The sequence below is a fragment of the Solanum pennellii genome, chromosome 7 (assembly GCF_001406875.1).
Source record: "Solanum pennellii chromosome 7, SPENNV200".
NCBI lineage: Eukaryota > Viridiplantae > Streptophyta > Magnoliopsida > Solanales > Solanaceae > Solanum > Solanum pennellii.
In genome coordinates, this window is record NC_028643.1 from 68,369,312 (window position 1) to 68,389,514 (window position 20,203).

Below are 20,203 nucleotides of genomic sequence, written 5' to 3' on the forward strand. Positions count from 1 at the left end.
GAAATTATATTGTTCATTTGCTGGTTTTGGTATCCAATTTTTATTTAATCTACTGTTCCATATCGTATTAGCTCTATCTGACTGTTGATAACTTTCTGTATAATAAGTTGGTTGTGCCCTTCTAGGACTAGTTTTGGGACTATTTCTTGGACTATTTCTTGGACTATTTTCTGGTTTAAGTCCTGATGTACTAGGTCTATTTGTATCTCCTGTATTTATTTCTAATTTCTTTAGTTTGTTTGTCTGTTCCAAGATTTCTGTATATGTTTCACTTATATCACTTATTTCCGATTTTTGGTCATTTTCATTTTCATCTATTTCATTTATTTCATTTAATTCAAGATCTTCATCTAATTTTTGTCGTACTTCGTTTATTTTATTTTTTAATTCTTTTTCTAGTTCTTTTTCTTTTTCTATTTGTTTTGCTTTTTGTTTTTCTTCATATAATAATCTTAATTTTGTTAGTTCTTTTTCTAGTTCTTCTATTCTTGTATTTTTTATTTCTTCTACGTATTGTACTTCTTGTTTTGCTTGTATTCTTATTTTTTCTATTTCTTTTGATCTGTCTATTTCTTCATTTTCTTTTGTTATTCTTACCATAGCTGTTAGACTGTCTTCTAATTTTGCTGTTTCTTTTTCTATCATTAGGTATAAATTATTTCCTATTTTCTTATATCTCCTTCCTAAATTTGAAAATATTATTTTTATGANACCATAGCTGTTAGACTGTCTTCTAATTTTGCTGTTTCTTTTTCTATCATTAGGTATAAATTAGTTCCTTGTCTTTTCAAAAGTTATCTCAAGCACAACAAAATGGATTTCAACTAATTAGTTCTGCATCTTTGGCGCGCATTGAAATTTTCAAGTAGTTTGTATGGCATTCTAGATAAATGACCACACAATTAGATGGACAGGTTCTTGATATGTCACTGTACATTTTCTGTACAGAATGCAACTTCTCTGCTAGGTATTGCTGGAAATTGGAATGACAAAGATATTGCTGATAATGTCATTTCACAACTCTACTCTCTTGATGAATGAAGTACTTTTAACTCTTATCTTTTCTCAGGTTTGGTGTGACGATGGATATCCGAGATTAGTTCAACGACCTACAGAGATAGCGTTGACAGGAAAGATGAGCAAACGATGTGCTTGCTTTAAAGAGGAAGATCTTGACCAGCCAGGTCTGGAAGTCTACAAAGGATGTGATTTTTCTGCCAAAACATGCCGGTTATAAATATTGCATTGTGAAACTTCGTAGGATATTGATATTTCCTTATAAAAAGAATCATAGAATATTTGACATCAATTCCACATACAACATTCTGCACAATTTTCCATTTGCTTAAAAGAGTCCAGAGTCTTGTGCCAAAATTAAGATTTTTAATCAGTTAATCTGGGCTATTGAATTGAGGAATGTGGATGGCGTTGAGATATAATTTGCCAAACAAATCATGCCAGATTAATTGTGAACTCTTATCTTTATGGAAATTCATAGGTAACTTAATGATATAATTGTACTGATACAATATTTGCTTAATTGTGTATGGTGGTTATGGGTGTTGATAGTTGATGATGGTGGGCGATGACTAGCGTAGTTAATGATGTGGCCAGTAACAATAACAATGAATGGAATTCTTGTTTTTATTTAAATTCATATATATCTTAATAATATTAAGATTTTGTTGCTAACTCTGAATTAAAAATAATAATTAAAGATTCAAACTTAAAAAATACATGAATTTGAATGATTAAGAATAAGATGTTCAGTAAGGTAGGTCTTTTTTTCTAGAGATAAATCTCATAGCACACCTAAACTTTTCCCTTTTTCTAAGTTTTATATCTAAACTATTGAGAGAGTAAATTTCATCCGTAAATTATCTTTTTTTTTTAGTTTGAGAGTGTTCAATGCACTCCCTCTTTTATATGAATGTATAGGCTGGCATTCTCTCTTGATGCAATTCAAATGACCCCCACAACATAGGGTCTGTCACTATAAAGTTGAATGCAGTTAGTTGTTATACTTGCTATGATATCATACAGATGAGGCCAAGTTGGTTGAGGATTAAATTCAAACAACTGTATCATCTGACAAATAATGTCAAATTTTGGATTCACTTGCTAAAATGTCTCAGGTGTTTTGGAGGGAGCAAACTGTTAACAAAAGGACCATTATGGAAAACATATAATTGGATTTTATCAACTCACAGATTGTTCAGGAATTTCTTAATATCTGCCGGTGTTCCATTAATCAAATTTCCACGGTAGACCATATCATATAAGAATATTCTCCTTTGAAAATCTTACTTCAAATCCTCCAAAAGTAGTGTTTGTTTGGGTGATCCGACATGGGTGCACCTATGGCTGGCAACGGAACCAGAATTGGGACTGACCGGAACCGGAATAAAACCGGCACCACAAGCCGGTACCGTACCAGAACCGGGACAGACCTTTTAGCAATCTGTGTTTGAAGAACAGAATTAATGATTCCAACAAAACTTTGTAGAAATACGAAGTTACCAAAGTCCAAGCAATCAGTAAGAAAGATGAACATAAATTAATTCACAAAAAACTAAAATCTGTAAACGTACCAAAATCAGGAAAATTAGAACAGGAAAAAGATCAAGCCCAATGAATGCATAATGTCCCCTTAAGGAAATTATTTCCCCCTAGTATCTGAGGTTTGATTTGGAATATGTTCTCCCATGATAGAATGATCTCAATCACCAGCGTATTGATACCTAAAACCCTGGTGTCAGCGAACCACTCAACAACAGTAAAGTACACGAAGAAACTTTGTGCAGAAGAATAAGGACAAATCAGAAAAATTCGCAACGAGAAAATCTGAAGAATCAATGTATCTATAGACAAGAGGAACTAGTTCTGAAAGGTTGCAACCTTTCAGAATCCACACGACCATTCATGAAAGTTGCAATCTTATAAACGGTCATGGTTGTTCCTGAAAGTTGCAACCTTTCAGAACAGTCACTTCAAACGGCGGGAAATTAAAATAAAACGAGAAAGAATTTAAACAAAATGAGTCACACGTGGATCTGTGTTAATTGAAACGTATAATTAAAACGTTTTTGCCATTTAATTTAATTTAATTTGATTAATTAAATAAATAGTTAATAATCTCTCGATCGATCATTTTTCAAAGTCAAAGCCGAAGCCGAGCTAGCGACAATGTCGACGCTAGGGGTCCCTCTTTCCAACCCTTTTAACAATTAATAAGAGTGTTTCTATATTTAAACTCTCCAATTTTTCTTTCCACCACCTATGAAGTACAAATGCCTTTTCACTAAAGCATAAGAGGATTTTCAAGTTCCTCTCTTTTCATCTTCCCTCAAATTCCTATTAACTCTCGCTACATAATCGGTAGTTTCGGATAAAGGAAGGAGTAGCCGTCCCGATCTCTAAGGAACCGGGACCGGATCGGACCGGTTTAGCGGGACTCCAATGGCTACTTTTTTAATTTTTTTTTTAATTTAAAAATAATTAATTATTAAAATTAAAAACAGGCTAACTTTTTTTAAAAAAATTAATTATTAATCAAATAATATTAAAACTTTTATAATTTCAAAGTTAAAAATTTATACTTTTTAAACATTTTAAAAATGTGAAATTTAAAATTCTGTAATTACAGTTTGAAAGTTTGAATTTAAATTATAGTTTGAATCAAATTTAAAATTTTATATTTATAGCTTGAAAGTTTGAATTTAAATTTAAAATTATATGTTATAGTTTGAAAGTTTGAATTTTACAATCTTTCAAACTTTAAAGTTTTACAAACTTTTAAACTAAGTTTAAAAGTATAAAAGTTTAAATTTCTATGATCTCAACGGACGTTAATGAAAAATTTCAACTTTGGAGATTTTGGATCACAAAATTTTCTTGGACTATATCACAGATAATCGACAAAATCTCCATATACCTTCTTTGGGGCTCATTTGAAATTGAAAATGCGCTTGTGTTCCGTGCAGAAAGAACTGTTTCCATTTCTAAGGTCTTAATGGACGTCCAAGAAAATCTTTGGCCATTTAGTTTCGAAAATTCCCGGTCACAAAAATTTCATGGACTATCGCACACGAAAATCGGCAAAATCTCCGTATACCTTCTTTGGGTCCCGTTTAAATTTGAAAATGCATCTATTTTTCCTGCGTGACGAACATGATCCATTCTTAGGTCTTAACAGACGTCCAAGAAAAATTTTGACCATATCATTTTGGGAAAGGCAGGTCATAAAAATTTCATGGACTATAAGAAACGAAAATCGATAAAATTTGTATTTAGATGCTTTGGGGCTCGATTGAACTTGAAAATGCGCATGTTTTCCTTATGGGACGAACTAGGCCCATTCCTAAGGTCTTAACAGATGTCCACAAAAATTTTTGGCCATTTCGTTGTGGATATTTCGTGTTAAAAAAATTTCATGGACTATAGCACATGAAAATCGGAATAATCTCCGCTTACCTGCTTTGGACTCGTTTGAACTTGAAAATGCACTTATTTTTCTCGCGAGAGAAACTAGGTCCAATCCTAAGATCTTAACGGACGTCCACAAAAAATTTTGGTCATTTTGTTTCAGAAATTTCGGGTCATAAAAATCCATGGAATAACACATGAAAATCGGCAAAATCTGCGTTTACTTACTATGGGGCTCATTTGAACTTTAAAATGCGCCTATTTTTACCGAGGGACAAACTAAGTACATTCCTAAGGTCTTAGTAGACGTGCACGAAAATTTTTAGTCATTTCGTTTCAGAATTTTCGGGTCACAAAAATTTCATTAAACTTGAAAATCGGTAAAATCTTCGTTTACCTGCTTTCGGGCACGTTTGAACTTGAAAAACTGCGCTTGTTTTTCCAGCAGGATAAACTAGTCACATTCCGAAGGTCTTAACAGACATCTACAAAAATTTTGGCTAGTTCATTTCGGACATTTCGGTTCACAAAAATTTCATGGACTATGAACACAAGAATTGACAAAATCTGCGTTTACCTATTTTGAGGCTCGTTTAAAATTAAAATGCGCGTGTTTTCCCCGTGGGATGAACATAATCCATTCATAAGGTCTTAATGGACGTTCAAGAAAAATTTCGGTCAGTTTGTTTTGGGAATTGCGGGTCACAAAAATTCTGTGGACTATAAGACATAAACTCGGCAAAATCTGCGTTTACATGTTTTGGGGCTTGTTTAAACTTAAAAATGCATCTCTTTTCCTTACGAGACGAATTAATTTCATTCCGAAGGTCTTAACAGACGTCCACGAGAAATTTTGGCCATTTTGTTTTGGGAATTCTGGGTCAAAAATTTTCATTGACTATAGCGTATGGAAATCAGAAGAATTTTTACCTACTTTGGGCTCGTTTGAACTTGAAAATGCACTTGTTTTCCCCGTGGGACAAACTGGGTCCAATCCTAAGGTCTTAATAAGCGTCCATAAAAACTTTTGGCCATTTTGTTTCAGGAATTTAAGGTCACAAAATCCATGGACTATAGCACATGAAAATCGATAAAATTTGCGTTTACCTACTTTGGGTTCGTTTGAACGTGAAAATGAGTCTGTTTTCCCCATGGGACAAACTGAGTACATTCCTAAGGTCTTACAGGCATTCACGAAAATTTCGGTCATTTTGTTTCAGAAGTTTTGGGTCGCAATAAATTTCATAGACTATAGCACATGAAAATTGGTAAAATCTGTGTTTACTTGCTTTAGGGCTCGTTTAAACATGAAAAATGCGCCGATTTCTTTGAGGGACAAACTGGTTACTTTCGAAAATCTTAACGGACATCTCCGAAAAATTTTGGCCATTTAATTTTGAAAATTTCGGGTCACAAAAATTTCATAGACTATGACACAGGAAAATCGACAAAATCTGCGTTTAGCTGCTTTGGGGCTCGTTTGAACTTAAAAAATAATTCGTTTTTCCCATTGGACAAATCGGGTACATGGCAAAATTTTAATGGATGTCCACGAAGAATTTCGATAATTTCATTTAGGCAATTTTAGGTCAAAAAATTTTCACAGACTATACCACATGAAAATTGGTAAAAGCTGCATTTTTCCTACTTTAGGGCTCGTTTAAACTTGAAAATACGACCATTTTCCCACGGGACAAACTTGGTATATTCCTAAGGTCTTAACAGATGTCCACGAAAAAATTTGACCATTTTATTTTGGAAATTCTAGGTCACAAAAATTCCATGAACTATAACACTCGAAAAATGACAAACTCTGCGATTACCTGCTTTCGGCTCGTTTGAACTTGAAAATTTGCCCATTATCCCCACTAGACAAACTAGGGTACATTGCTAAGGTCTTAAGGTATGTCCACAAAAAATGTTGGTCATTTCATTTCGGGAATTTATGGTCACAAAAATTTTATGAACTATAACACAAAAAAATTGAACAAATCTGTGTTTACCTGCTTTGGGGCTCGTTTGAACTTTAAAATACATCTGTTTTCCCCGCGGGACAAACTGGGTACATTCTTAAGGTCTTATGAGACATCCACAAAAAATCTCGGCCATTTTGTGTCAGGAATTTTGGGTCACAAAAATTCCATGAACTATAGTACATAAAAATTTACAAAATCTGCATTTACATTCTTTAGGGCTCGTTTTATCTTGATAATGCATCATTTTCCTAGCGGGACAAAGTAAGTCCATTCCAAGGTCTTAATGAACGTCCACAAAAATTTTTGATAATTTCGTCTGAGGAATTTTGGGTCACAAAAATTCCATGCACATGAAAATAGGTAAAAATTCATATACCTGCTTTGGGGCTCGTTTTAACTTGAAAATGCTCTTGATTTCCCCATGGACAAACACGGTTCATTCCTAAGGTCTTAACGGGCGTCCAAAAATTTTTTTGGCCATTTTAGTTACGAGAAGTGCGGGTCATAGAAATTCCAAGGACTATAGTACAAAAAAATCGTCCAAAATCTACATTTACCTGCTTTGGGGCTCGTTTGAACTTGAAAATTCGTCTATTTCCCCCCCCCCCCCCCCCGGTACCAACTGTGTACTTCGCTAAGGCCTAAACGGACGTCCACGAAAAATTTGGTCATTTTGGTTTGCAAATTCTGGGTAACAAAACTTTCATGGATTATAGCACATGAAAATTGGCAAAATATTTTTATATCTTTTTTAGGGCTCGTTTGAACTTTAACATGCACGTGTTTTCCTCGCGGGACAAGCTGGGTACATTCCTTAGATCTTAACGGACGTCCACAAAAAATTTTGTTCATTTTGTTTTGGATATTCGGACGTCACAAAAATTCCATAGACTTTAGCACACGAAAATAAGAAAAATGTGTGTTTACTTGCTTTGGGGCTCGTTTGAACTTGAAAATGCGCACGTTTTCGCCATGAGACCAACTGGGTCCAATCCTAAGGTGTTAATGGACATTTACAAAAATTTTTGGCCATTTTGTTTTGGGAATTTCGGGTCACAAAAATTCCATGGACTATAGAACATGAAAGTTGACAAAATCTATGTTTACCTACTTTAGGGCTTGTTTGAACTTTAAAATGCGCATGTTTTCCACGCGGTACAAACATGTTGCGTTCCTAAGGTCTTAATGGACATCCACAAAAAATTTCGGTCATTTTTTTTTCAAGAATTTCGGGTCACAAAAGTTTCACGTACTATATAGCACACAAAAGTCGATAAAATCTGTGTTTACCTACTTTGGGATTGTTTGAACTTGAAAATGCGTTTGTCTTCTCCTCGAGACAAACTAGGTACATTCTTAAAGTCTTAACGGACGTCCAAAAAAATTTCGGCCATTTTGTTTTGAAAATTCCGGATCATAAAAATTCCATAGACTATTGCATAAGAAAATTGACAAAATATATATTTATCTGCTTCGGTGCTCGTTTGAACTTGAAAATGTGCCTATTTTTCCGGCAAGACGAACTAGGTCCATTCCTAAGGTCTTAACGTACGTCCACAAAAATTTACCTACTTTAGGCTCATTGAAACTTGAATATGTGCCTATTTTTCTCGCGGGACGAACATGATCATTCCTAAGATCTTGACGGACGTCCACGAAATATTTTGGCTATTTCATTTGAAAATTGTGGATCACAAAAATTTTATGGACTAGCACACGAAAATCGACAAAATCTGCATTTACCTGCTTTGGATTTCGTTTGAACTTGAAAATGTGTCGTTTTCCCCACGGTTCGAACACGGTCCATATCTAAGGTCTTAATGGAAATTCACGAAAAATTTCATTTATTTCATTTCAGGAATTCCAGGTCTCAAAATTTCCATGGACAATAATAAACGAAAATCATCAAAGTGTGTGTTTACCTGTTTTGGAGCTCGTTTGAACTTGAAAATGCGTTTGTTTTCCCCGTGAGAAAAACTGGGTACATTCCTAAGGTTTTAATAGACGTCCACGAAAAATTTTGGCCATTTCATTTTTGGAATTTCGGGTCACCAAAATTTCACAGACTATGCAGTCGAAAATTGGAAAAATCTGCGTTTGTCTGCTTTGGGCTCGTTTGAACTTTAAAATGCGTCCGTTTTTCCAACGGAACAAATTGTATCCATTCATAAGGTCTCAACAGACGTCGATGAAAAATTTTAGTCATTTCATTTTCGGAATTACGAGTCAAAAAAATTAAATGGACTATAGCACATGAAAATTGATAAAATCTGTGTTTACCTTCTTTAGGGCTCGTCTGAACTTGTAAATGAGTCTGTTTTCCTCGCGGGACGAACAGGGTCCATTCGTAGGGTCTTAATGGACGTCTACAAAAAATTTTGGTCATTTTATTTTGGGAATTTTGGATCACAAAAATTCTATGGACTATAGTATACAAAAATCGAGAAAATCTGTGTTTACCTGCTTTGAGGGTCGTTTGAACTTGAAAATGCACTCGTTTTCTCTGGATAAACAAGGTACATTCCTAAGGTCTTACAGGATGTCCACAAAAAATTTCGGTTATTTAGTTTTAGGAATTCTGGGTCACAAAAATTACATGGATTATAGCACACAAAAATCATTAAAATCAACGTTTACCTTCTTTAAGGCTCATTTAAGCTTAAAAACGCGTCTGTTTTCCCCTCATGAAAAATTGGTTACATTCCTAAGGTATTAGCGGAAGTCCACGAAAAATTTTGGCGATTTCATTTTGGGAATTTCGGGTCACGAAAATTCCATGGACGATAGAACACGAAAATGGGCAAAATCTGCATTTACGTCAGGGTGTGCATCGGTTCATCCAATTCAGTTTTATGTATTATTGGTTTGGTTTATCGATTTTTTATTTTTAAGTATTCTAATCCGATAATAAACCAATATGATATTCCTTATCGATTTCGGTTTATCGATTTTTGGTAGTTATCGATTTGATTTTCAGTTTATTTAATATAAAAATATTTGTTAAATATTATATGACTTCTTACTTATATAAATATAGCACGAATGCTATAATTACATGTCACCGTCAGAATATAGTATGGGTTTTTTGTGTTAATCAAATTACGAATCTTTACAAACTTGCAATGTCCACTCCAAAACTAAAAATCAAATAGTCCAACAAGATTAAAACTAAAACTAAACTTAAAACTAAAATCAAATAGCTATGATTGTGAACCCTTAGACCATCTCCAATCAATCTCTATTTTACTCTCCATTCTCTATATTTAGAGAGTAAAATAGAGAATGTCCACTCTAATCCCTCTCTATATTTACTCTCTATACTGCTTTTAGAGAGAGGTGAACGGTAGTTTTCCAAATTTGTAGAACTACTATTCACCTCTCTATTTCACTTTTTCATTATTATAATATTATTTCTATTATATTACTATTTGAGTCTTTATCATTTATAATTATTTTCTAATGTGATATAACATTTAAAATATATTATTAACAAGTTACTACTTCTGCCCAAATTAATAATTTTTCTATTTCATTTTTTCAAAAGAAATGGTCGATTAACTATGTAATTAAAATTTATTTTAATATTATTTATATTATATAAGATTATTAATTAAGTCGCTAATATTTTTAATTATTTTCTAAGTAATATAATATCTAAACATATTATTGATAAGTATACTACTTTCATCCCGAATTAACAATTTTTCTAATTTAATTTTTATTTTTATTTTCATTTTAAATATATAATTTAGATTATAATTATTTTTCATTATAATTTATGTACAAAATTTACATGATAATTCAAACAATCTACTTTTATGTTTTAGTGATAAATTATTAAACTACACTTTTTAAAGAGCATGAAAATATTTGATGCAATAGTTCAAAAAAGAATAGGGGAAGTAGATTAGTATACGAAATAATTGGATACAAGACGAAATTGTTAATTTAAACAATTTTATCTACACATAAAAATAAGGACAAAAAATGTTCATTTTGAACTCCATAAAACATTAATAGAACATTTATGAGAGTAGCGTAATAATCTTGAACGTTGAATATTTATGTAAAATTTAAAATAAATTTTACGATAATACAATATTTATGATGCAATTATATTTCATCAATGATTTCACTTTTATATTAATGTTTGTTAATATGTATTATATATAATATTTATTACAATTTATGCTATTTAGAGAGTTAGAATAAAATATAATTTTAGACTAAATGAAGAATTTTTTTTAAAAATTATGTATTGCCAAAAGATTATAGAGTGATTATTTGTAAATGGAAGAAATAAAGAAATGATTTATATATGTAATAAGAAAATAAGAATGAAATAGAAATAATAATATAATATTGAGAAGAGAGAAAAAAATTATTTTATAGAGACTAAAATAGAGAATTGAGTTGAAGTTGATTTTCTCAAAAAGTAGAGAATTTTATATTTGGAGAGTAGTATAGAAGATAGGGTTGGAGATGCCCTTACATTAGTCTTTAGGTTTTTAGTGAACAATAAAAACTAGTAAAGCGGCATAGTGTGAAGTGGATAGAGTACTAATAATTTGATATGTTATAATATCTAGTTGTATATTAAATTATTAGTATTTAATTATTAGGGAGGGTAAAATAGTAAACTATTACCGTCTTATTGGATTATCGTTTTACCCAATAACCCAATAGTAAAACCCGTATCGAACCAATAACCCAATAACTCTCATTAAGAATCCAATAACCCAATAACATTTTTTCGATTAGGTTTATCGATCAGTTTGATTTTTGCACACCAATATGTTTACCTGTTTTGGGGCTCGTTTGAACTTGAAAATGCGTCCGTTTTCCCTACAGGATAAACTAGGTTCATTCCTAAGGTCTTAGCGGACATCCACGAAAAATTTCGGCCATTTCATTTCAAAAATTCTGGTTCACAAAAATTTCACGGACTATAGCACACAAAAATCAGAAAAATCTGCCTTTACCTACTTTGGGGCTCGTTTGAATTTGTCAATGCGTCAAATTTCCCGGTGGGAAGAACTATCTCCATTCCTGAGGTATTTATGGACGCCCATAAAAATTTTTGAACATTTCTATTTGAAAATTGCGGGTCACAAAATTTACATGGATTGTAGTGCACAAAAATCAGCAAATTTTGCGTTTACCTTCATTAGGGTTCGTTTGAACTTGAAAATGCGTCTGATTTCTTGCACGACAAAGTGGGTACATTCCTAAGGTCTTAACGGACGTCCATGAAAAATTTTGGCCATTTCTTTTCATGAATTTTGGGTCACAAAAGTTCGATGGACTACGAAAATAGGCAAAATTTGAGTTTACCTGCTTTGGGGCTCGTTTGAACTTGAAAATGCATTTGTTTTTCCGCGTAGAACAAACTGGGTCCATTCTTAAGGTCTTAATGGACGGGCACAATAAATTTCAGTCATTTTATTTCAGAAACTCCAGGTCACAAAAATTTCATGGACTATACCACACGAAAATTAGCAAAATCTAAGTTAAACGGCTTTAGAGCTCGTTTGAACTTGAAAATGCGTCTGTTTTCACTGTAGTACGAACAGGGTCCATTCCTAAGGTTAAGGCGGACATCTACAAAAAAATTTGGCTATTTCATTTTGGGAATTCGTCACAAAAATTGGCAAAATATGCATCTACCTTCTTTGGAGCTCGTTTCAACTTGAAAATTCATCTGTCTTTCCACGGGACAAATTAAGTGCATTCTTAAGGTCTTAACGGACGTCCTCAAAAATTTTAGACATTTCGTTTTGGAATTCACAAAAATTTCATGTACTATAGCACACAAAAATTAGAAAAATTTACGTTTACCTTCTTTAGGGCTCGTTTGAACTTGAAATTACGCCTGTTTTCCTCGTGGGACTAACAGGCTCCTTTCCTAAGGTCTTGACGGACGTATACGAAAAAATTTAGCCATTTCATTTTGGGAATTACGGGTCACAAAAATTCCATTGACTATATTACACGAAAATTGGATAAATCTGCTCTACCTGCTTTAGAGGCTGTCAAACTTTAAAACTCATCCGTTTTTCCCTTGGTAAAAACTAGGTATATTTCTAAGATCTTAACAGACGTTCACGAAAAATTTTGATCATTTGAATTTGGGAATTCCTGTTCAAAAAAATTCCATGGAATATAGCATACGAAAGTCGGTAAAATCTACATTTACCATCTTTGGGCTTATTTGAACTTGAAAATGCGCTCGTTTTACCCGGGATGAACTGGGTCCATTGGTAAGGTCTTAACAAACGTACACGAAAATGTTTACCTGCTTTGAGGCTCGTTTGAAATTAAAAATTCGCTCGTTGTCTCCGCAGGATAAAATGGTGCATTCCTAAGGTCTTAACGAATGTAGATTTTTTTTTTGGTCATTTCATTTTGGGAATTCCTTGAATAACCCTAAAAATTAAATAGGATGAACTATTGCTTCACATGTGTTTCATGAGTTGGTAAACTTTTTTAAATGATTAAAAATGACTTTTGGAGTTAGTTTGGCGGTTTTAGAAGTGAAACATCAAGAGATGTCTATGACGTTTGGAGACTAATCGTTTGGGTGCTAGTGTGTTCTAGTGTGTTGTCGTTGGCTTGGTGTGTTGTATAAAACTTGTAAATGAGACCCTACTAATTAGATAATCATGTGTAGGGGTTAGAAATCCAGGTACGACTCCCCAAGGACCACCCTATGGGTCCTTGAGGAGGACATAAATTTCAACCCCCAAAGCTGTCAAAAATAGCTTGAGTTACGGAGAGCTTAAGGCTCTAACCAAGACCACAAGCAAGCAGGACGGCCCGTAACCACACCTATGGTCCTCAGGTGGTGATCGCAAGTCACCTCCTGCAATGCTGTCTTAGATTCAACCCAACCCAAGGGTGGTTTGGTAAATTCCACCCTTGATAATCAAATATAGGGCTGGTTATTTTGTGTTATAGGGTATTTTGAGTATTTTATAGGAAAAATGCACAAGTACCCCCTCAACCTATGCCCGAAATCATAGAGACACACTTATACTATACTAAGGTCCTATTACCCCCCTGAACTTATTTTAGACGTAATTTTCTACCCCTTTTGGGCCTATGTGGCACTAATTTGAAAAAAAAGTCAATCAGCATTGGGCCCACAAGATAGTGCCACGTAGGCCGAAAAGGGGTAGAAAATTATTAATAAAATAAGTTCAGGGTGTAATAGGATCTTTATATAGTATAAGTGTGTCTTTGAGATTTCGGGTATAGGTTGAGGGGGTACTTGTGCGTTATCCCTATTTTAAAACAATTAAACCTCCATTTAAAATTCATTCTTCAAAATCAAAACTCCTCTCCCCAAAGAGTTCTCTCAAGAACACCATTGAAGCTCAAGAACAAGTTCAAGCTAGAATAGGAGATTTCAAGCACTTTCTCCTTCAATTCCCGTGGACTTTCATCTCCCCCCAAACCCCTCACCTACCCTCGGACACCCCCCAACCCCTCCCCTACCCTCGGACTCCCCCTTCCTACCCCACTCCCCTGATTATAAGGTGGAACATATAATATTTACCACTAAGATAAAGTTTAAATAGTCAATCAATTAAATTACAAAAAAAATCTAAATTTTTGGATTAAAAAAATAGGGGAAAAAGATTACGAGACAAAGAAAAAAGATCCTTAACTATAAATAAAAGTTTATATATCCGATCAAGAAGAATTATTAAAGTTCTCTAGAGCACTAAAATAACAATCATTTTTTGATAAGTAATTAAAAAATAACAATTATTGATTATATAGTGTGAACATAGAGACATGCCGACATGTCATAATTTTGATGACGGGCAAAAAATAACCAAACAAAGAGTCATCAAAAGATGTCAAACATTTTAGCATTAATTATTATGACACTAAATTCAAAGATAAGGCAGTCATAGAAAGAATTGAGATAACCTCAATCCATTTATTGTTTTTCAAAGGAAGAGTGAATTTTAAGAAAATAAAAGTGAAGGAAAGGAATAACTTTTTTTTTTGGATTAACGCACTTATGTTTTCTACAGAAAAGAATTATATTTGCCCTTATAATTATTACAAACCAAAATCGAGTCATGATAGCGCCTACCATAAGCCCCCACAGTAGGAAAGTCAAAATCGAAATCCTTACCTTCCACTGGAAATTCAAAGAGGGGACTTAGTCAAGAGTATCGTAAGATTTTGGAAGTTCTCCTCATACTTTTCAAACCACACAAAGAGTACCTTCTTATGAGTAAGTCTAGTAAGTTAATATCAATGGAGGCAAATAGCACGGGACAAAAATTCAGATTCTCTCCAAAAGTATCCATCTCGCAACACAACTTCGAATCTTAACATTCTGAACTAACTCGTTCATTCCAAGTTTTATATCAGATTTCTACTCCTCCAAATTTGTATCCAGAAAGCCTTGCGATTTCTTTTATGTCTTAGCTACTAGAAAAACTAACCCAAATTCAGACATTTTATACAATCCATTCTCGAATTTCCCTAGACCTCACATGGCTCAGATTTCATCTGAGACTAGCCTAGCCCAAAAGTTTTAAATCACCATCCCAAACGTTTTCTAACCCAATTTCTTCCACCAATGGTTTATCCATAAAAACCTTAAGAATCATATTAAATATCATTTGGTTATTTTAATCCAACAACTGGTATCAAAATCAATGGTTCAATGAGACGAGTAAAGATGATAGAGTAATGATGTAGGAATGTGGTTGTATGACCTTTTCCCGTCGTGTATTAGGCCCGTGCAGTACCTTTTCATGTAGATTGAAAGAGCTTACACAATAAATAGCAACAAACTCTGTTGGCCATACATACTCTGAAGTTGTTTAGGGTTCACAATTAATCTCCAAATTAGCCTATAAATGAAGATGGGTGGTAAAACTTGTTTCAAGGAGGAAATTTCCCATGTGTGAACTAATTCCTTCATCGAAAAATAAAATAAAAACACGTACATGTAAGCTCTAAGATTATTTAGAGAAAACTATGCGACTTTAACCCAAGACAAACAATATTCCACCATGTAAGTGAATCTTGGGGCTACTTTGGCCCAACAACATATTCATATGCTCGTTTGAAATGAATAAACACATTTACTTACTGGCTTGTTCATAAATATTTTTATCACCTAGTCCATGACAAAATAATAAGGTAGACAACAATGGGTGAATGTTCTCATATGCATAGAGAAGCCTGACATAACAAACAATGGATGTTTTCACTATTCATCCCAACAAAGAAACATATTACTCATTATTGAACGAGAGTACTTGTTGTCAGCAACACATAGATAAGCCTGGTTTGCTTTTCTGTATGCTTCACTTCCTGAGTAAACTATTAAGAAGTCTTGGAAGATACTCTTTTGGCTGATGCAAGGGGGAGAGCAGTTAACCTCAATAAACTGAAATCAAACATTTGAATTTTGATGCATATAATATGAAATACACATCAATAAAAAAAATCACATGTTCAGGGCTTGAAGCTCCTCAATAAGCTTAAAATTCTTTTAAAATTTATTTCCCGCAATCCTCAAGTATTTGTGTTGTATCTAGACTAATTTGTCCAATCAAGACTCCACCACACATCACATTGAACGAAATCAATTTCACCTCATCAGCCTAAATGTTCACTTTCTTTTTCTTTATTGTTAGTACATCTTATTTCTTTTCCTTATGGCTTCTTCATTGTTGTATTTCATTTCCATAATTAAGTTTGATTTACTTTACTTGAGCCAAGAGTTATTTGAAACAACCTCTCTACCTTCACATGAGTATAGGTAAGGCTATGTATACACCACACTCTCCAAACCCCACTTGTAGGATTACACTAGGTATATTGTTGTCGAAGCACTTTCACAATTACGTGTGAAAGCACATTTTTCTAGACCATGAGTATACAAATTTACTACAGATAAATTGATTCCTAAACATTAAGAGCAATTGATCTTACGTCCTCAGCTCTCATGTTATCTCGTTAACCACAACCGGTATCCAATTTTTCAGTAGCAACGAGTAACTATCAGAAATGTATGCTTCTAGATTATCGAGAAACTTCACGTATATGATATTTTCCAATATGTTTTCAACCAAACTCATTTATGAAGTAGCACTGGTAGTAGGATGTGCCATGCTGCATATGTAACAGTTATGGCTCATTTGTTGTCCTACAACCATTATTAATTCTAATAAATAAATAGTATGAATCTTACCTTGGAACTGTACATTAAGGTCCCAAGTGATGTATTAATCATAGATTGTCTCATATCTCTGGCTTATAACCACCGGCTTGTAAAAGGAAAATGGAAGAAAGTAAATAATACAATAGGCATTCACCAATCTAGAAGACATGAACATCATGAAAGTTCGACTCTTAAGTGTTAAAATGAAATAGATCAACACATTTAGCAAAAAATATAGATCAGTATATAAGGATCTCAGAATATCTGAACTATAGGGTATGTTAAAACTGCATTTAAAAAAAAAGACACAAGACAGTGCACACATGACCAGAGTGTTGCACTTCCTTTCCAGCCCTTTCACCTTTAAAGTAAATATCGGGATGATAGAATAAAAAAAACTTTCAATGAACATGACATTTTTTGAAGCAACCGCTAGTTAAGATTGGAAAAATAGTATGTGTGACCTAACTTGTACATATCAATTGTGGACACCAAGGCTAGCTAGAACAGATTGGAACAAGTCGCCAAGTGATTTTTTTCTCTGCAGGGATTTGAACCTAGCAATTCATGATTCATAATCCACATTATTGACCACCAGGCTACACACTGCAGTGCTGGGGAGCTTTGTTTAGCGTCTGTTCTTTCTTTCAATCGACTATAATATGACATACTGGAACATAGGATCTTGAAATACCTACATCACGGGAACTCTATGGTAAACAACATTAAATGTGAAAAGGAAGTGCATTTAACAACATTTGAGCTAGAAAAGAAGTAGCATTAAACAGAATTTGAGGCCAAAAGTAGCATTACTTTGAAGCTAATTTGTAGAGTAAAACGAAGTATTCAACTACATATAGAGAGAAATCAGGAAAAACAAAATAGTGCAGAATGCATAGAACTTCAAGCGATACCCAGAAACAATTGGTTAAATAGCATATGAAACTATATTTTTAGTCCAGAGAGATCTTTCAAAAACAATCCCAACTAGTCACCAAAAGTGTAGCAGTAGTACCCTACCGTAGAATTTCAAACTAATAAATACCAACTATAGGAACCTTTACAAGGACTCAACCATTTCAAATGTTGTGCTTTTCATTTTCTTGCTAAAGATGGATACCATTCTAGAACCTCTAGTTCAACTTCTGATCAGTTTTGACCGTCTGCGAGAGAGAGAGAGTCTAACTGCAGATGCAACTTAAATAACAACAATTCAGGAGTCTTAGTTGCAGAAGCACCTATATTATCAACAAAAGAAATTGCATAAGCAACTAAAATCAGATGTCATTGAGCAGGATATCACTTTCGCCAAAGTGAACTTAGGACAAAGAAAAAAGGCTTATGCTACTATTCCAACCGCAGAGCAGGCCTCAAACAAGGGGTGCGGCCAAATTTTACTAAGTTGTTTTAGCAAATCACAAGCTAAGGAAATATAAGCATGCCATGCTACAATTATTTTTCCCAAAAAATGAAAAAAAAAGAAGTTTGAGAAGAAAAGCATGCTTGATAAAACTTTACATCATGAATACATGCCGACGCTAGCTACACATCTAAAATATTTCAAGTGGCTGGTAACTGTGGCACGGAAGCTCTTTTAAGCAGAATACCTAAAAGCGATTTTAGCAAGTTTGATCCACGCCAAGCATGATTTTTAGCAGCATGAAATGTGTTTTAGCTCATGATTTGTATAGAGGCGGGAACCAATGATTCTGATATGCCCAAACAACATAATTCTAATGGGAGACAATTTTTTTTGTTTATTTTATGAAGTAAGCATCCAGTAGATGCAATACGAAGGGGGGGGGGTCAGTAAGCTAAGAACAAAAAACTTCCAGAGTTGAGCTAACAAAATCTTGGTAGTGATCTAAGTTATATACACGAGAAGAGTTAGCCCAGCTAAAAAGGTTAACCAGACAACTAGCCTTAAGCCTACAAATTGAGTTAAAAATCCATCGATAAGTCTCTTATTTTCATTTCACATGCACCAAAAAATAGGGGTTGGGGTGATGATCCAATTATTCTGATGGATTTTCTAACGAGAGATAGATTCTAATAAAAAGTATAATACATGTGGTAATGGTATAGAACACATGAATGAAGCCTAAATATTAATAATAAAAAGATCTTTTAAGTGAAGACGTTAGAACATAAAGAGATAAGGTTACAAAAGGATCAACAACTACTTAGCAAGGAAACTAATTCTAGAAATGTACCTTCCCTTTAAGGACACAACAAGGTGTGTTGGATTGTCAAAAAAAAGATTTATTTTTTTAAGCTTCTCTTCACAATCTACAACGATAATGTCTCGTGCATAGGGCATATATGAAGGGAGAGGGGGGAATATATGTTTGTGACCAAACAGAAGTGTGCTTATGTATGAAATCTCTCAATGACGAAGGGAACAAGATTCTCTCCAAGTTCTCGACTAGCATGAGATGGTAATTTGAACATTGCCCTCCTAGATCTTTATCATGATCCTAGTGTTGCTATAATATGTTGCTGCAGTTCAGAATGAAGAACTTAGAAAAAGTGCAATTACCAAATCGTAACAGGTGATGAAGTTCCATAGCACACCTTCTGTTGTACATTTCATGTCAACTGCATTCTTTGCACTACTAATCCCCCATAAGGAAAGGAAGACGAGAATGATATAGGCACATGCATTATCACTCACATTACTGAATTAGTAGGTGATAACTTGCCTAAAAGGACGAGTCTGACTTTCGTTCAGAAGACATATATCTGACTCTTTTCGTACAAGATGATCCTTTGGATGCGGAATTGTCTAGCTCAGATGTTGATGTTGACTTGCAAGAAGATTTTCTGAGTTTCTGGTTTGCCAATTCCAAGAAGGAGGATATTCTAGGATCAACTTTGGTTGTGCCTTTTATGGTATATATGCCTTAAATTCCAAAATTAGCCAAGTCATCCTTTTTCGGGCCATGAAGCCAGGATAGTACATAGGTACATACACACTCCCCCACTCCATTATGAAATGTATGGTTCTCGTTGTGTATCCACCAAAGAGAGGAAGAAGAAAATTTGAAGAAAGTGAATCAAGTATATGAACCGATATAAATTAAGTAGCGCTCTCCTTATCTTCTTTGAGTCCTGCTACTTTTGCACTCATTCTTTGTGAGATGAATGACCCTCTGATGCAACAAAATATTGAGGTCTTGCTCTTTATTAGCCTTAATTCAGCCACCTGGACACAATAGCTGATTATCAACTTAACTTCATTCATCAACCCGTGGCCAAATAGATGTTTAATTGCATCCGTAAGAGAACAACTTACATAGACTCCATGATAGGCAATGCAACTTTAGTTTGCAAAGTTGCATTCCAATTGACATCACCAGTCACCACCACAATGAGTAAGCAAGTAGCCTGTTAAATATCTCCTCCTATACAAGTCAACATAGACTGAATGTCATCTTGCTTTTTGCTAAATGTCAGACCAATATCTGTACTACTCTTCAAGTATCTCAAAATTCATTTCACTGTTTACTACAACTTAAACAAATTGATTCATTATCTGCTACTGATCTTTTCAAGGACACGTAAGATTTCTAGTCACCAAAGGTCCCCACCCCCCACCCCCAGC

General features: G+C 34.0%; 1 protein-coding gene and 1 pseudogene across 2 annotated transcripts in view; one reads left to right on the plus strand and one right to left on the minus strand.

Moving 5' to 3' along the window:
- LOC107024102 (membrane-associated progesterone-binding protein 4) overlaps positions 1-1,536 on the plus strand; it is a 16,958-nt gene extending 15,422 nt beyond the window's left edge. For both annotated transcript variants that reach the window (XM_015224997.2, XM_015224998.2), the window contains exon 8: positions 1,070-1,536. In XM_015224997.2, coding sequence (XP_015080483.1) covers positions 1,070-1,237 — 168 coding nt within the window. In that variant the 3' untranslated portion in view covers positions 1,238-1,536. The remainder of the gene's footprint in view (positions 1-1,069) is intronic.
- A 772-nt stretch (positions 1,537-2,308) lies between these two features.
- LOC114078033 overlaps positions 2,309-20,203 on the minus strand; it is a 22,358-nt pseudogene continuing 4,463 nt past the window's right edge.